The sequence below is a fragment of the Strongylocentrotus purpuratus genome, unplaced genomic scaffold, assembly GCF_000002235.5.
Source record: "Strongylocentrotus purpuratus isolate Spur 01 unplaced genomic scaffold, Spur_5.0 spur5_scaffold_9, whole genome shotgun sequence".
Classification (NCBI taxonomy): domain Eukaryota; kingdom Metazoa; phylum Echinodermata; class Echinoidea; order Camarodonta; family Strongylocentrotidae; genus Strongylocentrotus; species Strongylocentrotus purpuratus.
Window position 1 is genome coordinate 5,574,729 of NW_022145615.1, and position 11,033 is coordinate 5,585,761.

Here is an 11,033-nt window from a genome sequence, read left to right on the forward strand (position 1 = left end):
CAGTAGCCGTGCAGTCTCCCCAGCCTCCGCACGGAAATCATACGGACAGGCGCGGATCCAGGGGGGGCCAAGCGGGCCTTGGCCCCCCCCCCCCCGCAAAAAAAAAAAAAGGAGAGAGGGAGAAGGAAAGAAGGGAAAGGGAAAGAGGAGAGAAAGGAAAAAAAAAAGAAGAGGAAGAAGAAAAGAAAAGAGGGAAGAAGTAGATCGGGGGGGGGAGGGCAAAAGGACTTGCCTCCCAGGCTGTTGCCCCCCCCCCCATCAAAAAATAAAAGAGAAGGAAGGAAAGGGAAAGAAAAAAGAAAAAGAGGAGATACAGGGAAGGAAAAAAGAGGAAGAAGAAAAGAAAAAAAGGGGATATCAGTTGCAATTTTCCCGCCAACAACTTGTGGATCGGGGGGGGGGGGGGTGGGCAAAAGGAAGGAAGAGAACGTAGGAAAAAAATGAATTTAGACAAAGATTAATACAAATGTCTCAAAGGAGGCAATTGGCGTATGCAACAGTAATTCAACGCATGGCGCGTCGCAAAGCTGCCCAAATCCCTTACCCAGTCCTACGTCAGAAAAAAATGACGCCTCCTGCGCAACCGATGATAGTAGAGCCCGGATTCAATTCTTCCACAAAAATCGCCGACATTCAGTCATAAACGCCTCATGAACAACTCGAGAGTACAGTGTTTAATACCTCAGTCACGACATTGGAAGTAAAAAGACTTGTCAAATATTGTCTTGTCGGTATGACTTATGCCTCGATTACATTTGCCCCGGGCGCCATACGATAAATTCATCTATGATTTTCGTGCGATTTTTCAGGCATCGTAGGAGGCTACTGGCTACGATGTTTGTATTTACATTATCTACGAGCATCGTGCATTTTCTTGTAATAGCCTTCGGGGGCGGGCCGCGGCTAATCCATACAGAGGCTGCTTGGAGATTGTACGGCAGTCGTGCAATTGCAGTGCAGTAGCCGTGCAGTCTCCCCAGCCTCCGCACGGAAATCATACGGACAGGCGCGGATCCAGGGGGGGCCAAGCGGGCCTTGGCGCCCCCCCCCCCCCGCAAAAAAAAAAAAAAAAGGAGAGAGGGAGAAGGAAAGAAGGGAAAGGGAAAGAGGAGAGAAAGGAAAAAAAAAAGAAGAGGAAGAAGAAAAGAAAAGAGGGAAGAAGTAGATCGGGGGGAGGGCAAAAGGACTTGCCTCCCAGGCTGTTGCCCCCCCCCCCCCCATCAAAAAATAAAAGAGAAGGAAGGAAAGGGAAAGAAAAAAGAAAAAGAGGAGATACAGGGAAGGAAAAAAGAGGAAGAAGAAAAGAAAAAAAAGGGGATATCAGTTGCAATTTTCCCGCCAACAACTTGTGGATCGGGGGGGGGGGGGGGGTGGGCAAAAGGAAGGAAGAGAACGTAGGAAAAAAATGAATTTAGACAAAGATTAAGAGTCGATAACGACACAACAAATCGTATTCTTTCTCTAATGATTTAATGAAACGTAAGCTTCCGCTTAGCGCGGGAGGGGGAAAACTCAATTCAGACGAGTATTATTTTTTGGGAACGGTACAACAAATCGTCTTCTTTCTCTAATAATTTATTGAAATGTCAAAGCTTCCGCGTTTCGCGGAGGAGGGAGGGGGAAACTCGCCCCTCCCTGCACCCACCCACCCCAATTACGTCACTGCTGGTCACCATTACGAACTAATATTTGGCTCGCATAATTTCAAATTTTGCCTCCCCCCTAAGAAATCCTGGATCCGCGCTTGATGTATATACAACGGCAACAGTTTCAATATAAAATGTAAGTTCTTCTTACTTAAATCATTGGTCTGGAAACAATTATTTGCCCATTGTTGTGTATTGTATTACATTTTCACTGACAATGAATTCACATTGTAATGCAATTTTCAAGTTTCCCAGGCTTATTTAGGAGAACAGAAGATTGATATTGTTAAGTTGTACGATAACATCACTCAGTTAGATTTGATTTGAGTTATATCTCATTAAAAACAGAGTAAAGGCTACACTGTAAAAAAATAATAGTCGAAATAACTCAATAAAATTGAGGAAAAGAATTGCCTTATTTTTATTAAGTAAATATTACCTACGGCATCTTAAGTAGAATTTACTTATTTTGCTGAATACATTTTTACTCAGTTAAATCGAGTTACATTAACGTAAATAATTTAAGTATTGTAATCATTTTAGATAATTAAAAAAAAAGCTATGATAGGATTACATATTGCACGATTTGGTACCCATCTAATCTAACAAGTAACATCCACTTATCATTCACTACTTCTATTTAAGATTAATCACTATTCACTTACACATACGCTTCAATTCGACACATATTGAAAGGCTCCAAATTTTATATATACTTGATCGTAGCATCTTAAAAGGAAAATTGGTTGACAATTTCCTGAAATATCAAGTTTTGATTTGTTTTGAACTGGGTAAGAATTAAAAATTGTCTTGTCTTTGCTTAGCCATGTTAAATGAATTAGTAAATGTTTTAAAGTCCTTAAATTTTCATTCAACCACAAAAAAGAATTGTTTTATTTAAAAAAGAGTTTAATTTGGTCTTAATGAATATTCATAAATTATGTAAATATTCTATTACGCACTGCATCGGTCCTTACTTTAAAAAGATAAGAATAATCAACATAAATTGTTTGAGTAATACGTATAATTTCTGATTTTGAGTTAAAATTACTAAATTAATACAAGCTAAAATTACTTAAAGTTCTTATGCATTTGATTTTACTTAAATATTCCACGTATGTTCTACTAAATTGAAAGTTTGAGTTCACAAGACTTAAATTTAGTGCGTAAGTGGCAAAACTGATGTTTTCAAGTAAATTCTACATGGAAAAAATACGTAAAAATTACCAATGAACAATTTTTTTTTACAGTGTATACAGTATCAAACAAACCTACACCATTAAACTTCAAGCTCACTTACACATGATTTATTGCGACACTTTCAAGGCTACTTATTATTTCAAGTTCATGTATATACAAAGGGCAACAGCTTCAATATTAAACGTAATTAAATCATTGGTCTGGAAAATGTTAATGCCCATTGTTGTATATTATACAACATTTTCCATAACGATGAATATACATTGTATAATGCAATTTCCAGGAAAACCATACTTGTCATTACTTTTATATTTGTTATATGATACTTAAGCAAATCGTTTCGCTTATCAATAAGATAAATCAATGTAAAGTACGTGTCAAATATTGAAATCATTACGTACTATTTTTAACCGGACTAGACATTTGAAATGTATAAAAAATGTATACACTATTGACAGCAAGCAAGTTTATTAAACAAAGAATTCAGAAATTGAACAACATTGCACATTTTAGTCTACACGGCATGCTCTACACCCTTAGTTGGACTGTAAACAGTTGTCTTCTTAAGTCTTCCATATAAATATAAATTTAAAGGAGGTCAATAATCATTATGAAAACACCACTCTCGTTAGGTTGACACATCAATAGATATTGTGCACACATGTAACAATGTGATAATATTTTTTCTTGGGGGGGGGGGGGACGGGAGGAGGGCAATCCAAAAAGGGACTGATATGTGAACATTAATATTGATAGGTCGCTTCACAAAAGGAGCATACATAGTCCTTTTTTGTGGATAGTTTTTTTTGAGCAAAACACAAAATAGGTGGAACCAACGTCCACACAGGTCACATCGCACCCATGGAGGTTTTGGCCCGAATTTACAAAGGAGGTTTGTCGACAAATCTAGGTTTATGTGCTTCATATGACGCGTTTCGATGCGTTTCAGACCAAGGTTTAGACCAATCTTTGTCTGAAACGCGTCATATAATTATGACGCACATAAACATAGGTTTGTCTACAAACCTCCTTTGTGAATTCGGGCCTTTGTGAATTCGGGCCTTTGTGTCTGTGTCCTTCCCTGGTTTTTCACACGACACATTTTTTTCCCCATGTCTTTTGCGAGATGCCCCACATTCCGAGAATTTATTATCTTGGACACAGCTAGAGCGTTCTGCAATTGAAAGAGAAATGTGCGAGTCAGGGGCGGCGATCCCGGGGGAAGGACGGGGTACACGTCTTCCCTCAATTTTTTGAGGGGGATCGTCCCCTGTGGATAATTTGAAAAAGTGCACACCAACAAAATGTATAGCAAATACTGACTAAAGACTGCAACACGCCCAAGGTGGGCCCAAGAGTACAGCGTTTAGACTAATAGAAATGCTAAAATCTTCTCGCTCGGTCGCTACGCTCCTTCGCATAATATCCTAAAAATATACAAGTAAATATTGTAGAAAATATGTATTCTGTTGGTATCACGTATGTACAGTTTATACTGTATGTTAACAAGATTAAAAGTTATAGAAATAGATCAGTGTTCCAAAAATGAATATTCAGCTTGCTCTTTTAAGAAGCCCCTTCCTGCTCAGTACTTACTAAAATTTACCTAGTAAATATTTACAACCCTTCGGACTGCACACTAGATATCGGCAAAGTAAAAGTGAATCGTGAAAAAGTATATTGCTTGTTTTTATGCTGTAGTTTTGCTAAAGAATGTAATTTTGTAACACAACAAAACTTCAAAAACCTGTGAGGGGTTTACATATAAGACTTAATATCATACAGCTTTATGGGGGGTAGTCCCTTCCGTCACCTCCGCCTCTTTCACTGGCGTACTGATGGGGGGGGGGCAGTAACCCCCCAATACAATTTAAACATGGGTTATTTTAATTTGATACCAGTGATTTACAAGTATTGCTAAAATGGCAGTATTTTTCCTTGAGCTCCCGGGGGCTCTACCCCCTGGAACCCACTAAGGGCCCTAAGGCGGGCCTCTGTTTGCTCATCTGGTCGTAATTAAATGCCTAAAGTCCTTGAGCTTTCGGAGGCTCTGCCCTCTGGACTCCACCAAGGGGCCTAAGGCGGGTCCCTAGATGCGTAATTTGGTGCCTAAAAGCCCTGACCTCTTCTCTTCCGTTATGTATTTCTTTGTCTTTCTTTCTTCATATCCTCTGCACTCTCCTTATGTATTTTTTTGTTTTCCCTTTTCTATTACCTTCCCTTCCCTGGGTATACGTGCTTGCACATGTACTATATATGGTTAAACAGTTGTGTAAAAAAAAATATGCGCGAACGGTCAAGGAGTAAGAAGAAGGCAAAAAGAGAACAAAGACGGCATCCATGGAAGCCATGTGAGAGTGTCCACTTTTTTCGCTTTTACTTTCACCCTTGCATTCTTTCCTGAATCAGAGTTTTCTCACACCTTGTAGACTCGTGCAGGTTATGATCTTGTGTGTGTGTGTGTGCGTTTGCGTGCGTGTGTGTATGTGCGTGCGTGTGTTTGTGTGTGTGCGTGTGTTTGTGTGTGTGCGTGTAACGAAATAACGTATACAATAGCTTGGCAATTCTCATGGTTATGAGATACAATGTGAAAGGAAATGAGAGAATAATGGTCGCGTAGCTTAAATCAAAGTTCCCCATTGCAGTCCTCTCTTTTTGGATATTTTTGCATTTTGTTTTTGTAAGAGGTGTAGCGCCAGAAGAAAGAAGAGGAAGAAGAAAAGAAACGGGTTTTTTTTTTTTTTTTGGGGGGGGGGCGAAAGGGCCTTGCCTCCCAGGCTGTTGCATCCCCCCTACAATCAAAAAAAAAGAGAGAAGGAAGGAAAGGGAAATGGTAAGAGGAGATAAAGGGAAGGAAAAAGAGGAAGAAGAAAAGAAAAGAAAAGAAAGGGGATATCATTTGCAATTTTCCCGCCGGTGGATCGAGGAGGGGCAAAAGGCCCTTTCCTCCCCCCGCCCCCGCTATAACAAAGAGAGAAAGAAGGAAAAGGGAAAGAGGAGAGCTAAAAGGGAACAAAAAAGAGGAAAAAGAAAAGAAAAGGGTGAAAAGAACGGGAGATCAGTTCCGGTTAAACCCGCCAACAACGTGTGGATCGGGGTGGGGGCCGAAAGGCCCTTGCCCCCCCTCGGCCAACCTTAAGGAGGAGAGAAAGGGAAAGAAAAAAAAAGAGAAAGAAGAAAAAGAAAAGGGGCACTGGAGTACTGATAGGGGGGGGGGGCTTGGGGGAATTCAAATTCAAACGTGGTTTATTTATAATTCCATAACGGTGGCTTACAAATAATGCTGAATTCTTTCCGAGATTTTTCCTCAGTTTGTAGTAAATTATACTTTTGTATGCGTTTGTTGGAAAATGACAAATTCCTAAATTTACAGCCAGGCAATGATTCTTGAGAAAAGTTAGGGCCCGGGGATCGGCTGGAATCGCAAGCCTCGAGCCCCCCCCCTCCTCCACTTTTTTTGAAAAGGTATAGTAAAGAGAAATAAAGAGAGCAAAAAAGAAAGAATAGTTAACTAGCTGCTCATCTGACCGAAATTAAACGCCTCAAAACCCCTGAGCTTCCGGGGTTCCGTCCCCTGCACCCCGCCTAGGGCCCTAGACTCCCCTGGATGCTAATCTGACGGAAATGAAATGCCTGAAGCCCCTGTTTTCTGGGGGCTTCGCCCGCTGGACCTCACGCCAATTAGTGTCCTGCCAGTGTCACAAATGAGGTATAAAAATATGTTTATCTGACCGTAATCAAATGCCTAAAACCCCTGAGCTTCCCGGGTCGGACAAGGTATCAAAATTTGTTTATCTGACCGCAGGCGGGTAGCCAGGGGGGGGGGGGGGGGGATAGAAAAAAATAGAGAGGAGAGGAAAAGAAGAGGACGTAGGGAGAAAAAGGAGCAGACAAAAAACAAAAGACAAAAAAACGGTACAACGAATCGTCTTCTATCTCTAATAATTTAATCAAACGTCAAAGCTTCCGCGCTTCGCGGAGGGGGGGGGGGGGACTGAATTAAGACAAGGATTAAGAGTATAGAGAACGGTACGACGAATCGTCTTCTGTCTCTAATAATTTAATAAAATGTCAAAGCTTCCCCGCTTCGCGCAAGAGGGGGGGGGGAGGTGGGGACTGAATTAAGACAAGGATTAAGAGTCGAGAACGGTACAACGAATCGTTTTCTTTCGTCAATGATTTAATGAAACGTAAAAGTTTCCGCGCTTCGCGCGGAAGGGGAAAATACATTCAAATGAGGATAATTTTCGAGAACGCTATAACGAATCGTCTTCTTTCACTAATAGTTTAATGAAACGTCAAAGCTTCCGCGCTGCGCGGAGGGGAGGGGGGGGGGGCTGAATTTAGACAAGGATTAAGAGTCGAGAACGGTACAACGAATTGTCTTCTTTCTCTAATACTTTAATGAAACGTCATATATAGCTTTCGCGCTTTGCAGAGGAGGGAGGGGGAAACTCGCCCCTCCCTACACCCCCTGCATTACGTCACTGCTGGTCACCATAACGTACCAATATTTGGCTCGCATAATTTCAAATTTGGGCCCCCCCTAAAAAATCCTGGATCCGCGCCTGCATACGGAGCCCGTGCAGCTTTCGTGCAGAGATTGCGCGAGAAGGCGCGGTGACCGTGCAGCCGCCTTGCTGTTTTTGAGCATCCGAGTCCCCAGTATATATGCACGATCAGCGCGAGGACTCCGCGCGAGGCCCTTGCGGGGATTGTGCAATGCCACCTACAACATGTCTACGGGCTACGGGCGTACGATTTTTCAAATTTGTATAACTTCTCCCGAAACAAAATCGTAGAGGTCGCGTAGTCCGTGAATCCGCACGAATATCTCACGGCCGCCTCCTGCCTTCGCACGGAGGCCGTACGAAAAAGGGGATATGGGCAGGATACGGGCTCCGTAGACTAATTGCAGGCCAAATATAATACAGGGATAGGTATTAATTGACTTACAAACACAAATTGGCGATGAACATAACAAAGTGTTGGTCTAGCCCTGGCTACTTCATTCATGCCATGCATGTTTGATCCATAATATCTAATTTCGGATGGCCTAATGGGACATTAAAATACAGTGTGGTGACTAAAAATGCCCCTTACCACTCGAACTGTCAAAGGTGTGATCGGCGCCAGGGCTCTTAGTGACCCCTGCTTCCACCATGCTCCATGTTGTAGAGGTGTCTGAAGTGAGATCACAGAGGTTGGTTTCAAAGTTACAACTGAACAACTGCGCATATCCTCCTGTATTAAAAAAAAGGAGAAAAGGAAATGAAAACAAAAATGTCGGCCTTCATGATTTATTTGTAAGTCACGTTGATTTTTTTATTTTTATTTCCTGGAATAAAAACAAATATGTACATGTAGAGTTAGCACCTGAATTATTCATACTCCTTTTAAATGTGATGTTGTTGTGTTTTTCGTAACTGAAGAATGAAATTTGATTGATTAATTGTTTTATTTATTCACCTACAATAGTAACAATATATGTGTACCAACAATAGTGAAGAATAGTATTAATGGGACCATATGTGCTAGTCGAGCCTGACCCTTCAACAAAATTTACGAAATACAGGACGTTCAATTTTAATTCACAAGACACATAATGTAATGACTACAACTCATGGCATGTATGATTTTATAATTCACAGTGTTACCACCTCACTACATAATCATATAGTCTAAGTGGTTTACATTATTATGTGTTACTGCCACACTGTGGATACATACCATCGCAGTAGGTTACGTTCACAGTTCAAAGAGTGACGACCACACTATGGATACAGCTAATCCATGTGCGTATGGTGATTTCAAATTTTGAGTTTAATCCCCACCATAGATTAATCAATAGTTTTATTATGAATTCAATGGCATATTGAATAGAGAAGAAACCATCGCACACAACACTATAATTATAAAGTACTATAACAACAGCTTAATAGCAGCGCATTACTAACAAAAAGCCCATCTCGAAAAAAAAATGCAATTCTTATGTATCATATTACGATGTAGGTCTACTCGGCTTATGTCTTTAAAAATGCCCACAATACTACAAATACATACCGGAAGTTACGAAAAACAAGATCGATAACACAAATATAGGCGTGGAATCCATGATGAAGCTCTGTTTCAAATTTCAGGAACTATATCATGATACATGAGTGAAGTCTGTACTGAAGTAGACCGCTCTGTTTACCGTTGAATGTATGATAAATATGAACAAGCGAGCATCTAGAGAGCGAAGTTTGAGACCCTTATTCTTTATGTAGGTCATGAGGTATTGTTGAACGCGCTCACAATCTTAGTTATAAATGTGTTTAAACAATCCATAAAATCATGCATCGCCTACGTGCAGTTATGGTGCTGTGCTAGTCAGGGGGTATTTTTAAACGTATGTATATAGGGATAGTTTTTTATGTTTAAATAGGGGTTTAAATTCATTTAGAGTGCGGTTACCTGGATTTTCAGTTTCCATACACCATATGTGTTAACATCAATAAGAGCTATTTTTAGCAACTAATTTTTAAAAGGGGTTATTATTTGAAGACCTTGTTTAGGGGATATGTCCAAGGAAGTTAAATATGTTTAGGGTGTACATTTTTCAAGAAAAAGCGTAACAAATCGAAAAGGGTGAGATGATTTGATTTACCAATTATAAAACTTGTTTAGAGGTGTTTTGGGAAACCCGTGTTGACGCATGAATACACAATAAATTTTGACTTGCCCCCTTCCTCCCGGGGAGAAGAGTGTATCGAAATTCCAGAGCTATCTTTGCGCAGTATTAGCCATCATTGAACCCTATAATGCGGTGGTCACATCCCGCCGTACTTGCAAGTGCGTGCTGTCTACGTGCAAAAACGTGGGCAAAATGTGGGTATCCGTACGTGATGAGTACCGCCTCCGTACGGATTTGGGAGCACGCAGACACACCGCAGCACTTTTAGTGCACGAGGAACTTTCGCTGCGTTCGGGCTGCGTTCGGGCTACCGATCCACCCAAGTGCGTGTGACGTGCGTGCCCGGTACTGCCAACGAGCGCACAACGCACTGACTCCGTGCGTCTTTTAAAGACGCACGTGATAAGTGCGTGGTCCGTGCTTACTCGCCACTTCCCCAGTTCAGCTATCCAATGAGCACGCAGAACTCACGTGGACTGTACCGAGTAAGCACTTACAACGCACGTTGTTCGCACTGATTTATGCAGTATATAGTCTCTTCGGTGGAATGGGCGGCATCTTGAGGCAGCAACAGCTGGGACTTCTGGAGAACATCGGAATGTCGTCCTATATTAACACCGAGTTCATCGCACGTGCACGCACTTACAACATGCGAGTGAGTAAGGACACCGTACGTGAGCAGCACTTGTAAGTACGGCTTCCGTACGATAACGTGGCAACCGCACGGAGACCGTACGTTGTAAGCACGTTGTAAGCACGTACAACGCACTTACCACGTGCGCAACGTACGATGCACGCAACCGTTCACGGCCAGGCGTGGCGTGCGGGCCACGTACTCACACAGTGCGTGTGACGCGCGTTGCCGGTACTCACTCCTTGCCTTTGCCACTCCCTCCCTACGTTTTCAGAAAAACGTGGCGGCCGTGGCCTCCCCAAAATCCGTACGGACTAAAAACACGCACGGTGGGATGTGACCAACGCTTTACTCGGACATGGTTGGCCAAACTGTCCTAATCAATGACACTTCAAATTCCATTTCAATAACGCCCTCTACAAGCCACAAGACGCCCTCTCTGTCCAATGTTTAGGGTTTATCGATCAAACCCATTGCCGTAATATAAAGTAATTTGTCAACCTTAGCCTACGTGCGGGAAACTGCGACAAAGACACTGTCTTCAGACCGCATAATGACATGTTGACCCATCATTCATCTCTGAGAGACTCCTTTATCTTCTAAAATGATCATTGTTTGCACTGGGCGGTATCTGCACAAAAGCTGAATAATCAAAACCGTTTGCTCTTAAGGACTCGTCCACAAAACATCCATTGTTCAATGAAGTCAAGCTTGACTTTCTGTCTCAATTTATAATTGGATCGAAAACAATATTTTATTTAATATCTTTAAAGTTCTGAATAAGATTTATCGAATGCACTCCTCCTTCATGTCTACATCACTCTCTATCAATTTGTAATTGTTTACCCCCATCGATTGACCAAACCTTTTCCAATAT

At 41.7% G+C, this 11,033-nt stretch overlaps 1 protein-coding gene across 1 annotated transcript in view; it reads right to left on the bottom strand.

Moving 5' to 3' along the window:
• Window positions 1–9,090, bottom strand: part of LOC100893908 (MAM and LDL-receptor class A domain-containing protein 1) — a 23,294-nt gene extending 14,204 nt beyond the window's left edge. The window contains exons 1-2 of the mRNA XM_030976282.1: window positions 8,910–9,090; window positions 7,950–8,090 (exon numbers count right to left, since the gene is read on the bottom strand). Of these exons, the coding sequence (XP_030832142.1) occupies window positions 7,950–8,090; window positions 8,910–8,961 (193 nt within the window). The 5' untranslated portion in view covers window positions 8,962–9,090. The remainder of the gene's footprint in view (window positions 1–7,949; window positions 8,091–8,909) is intronic.
• Window positions 9,091–11,033: the final 1,943 nt, after the last annotated feature.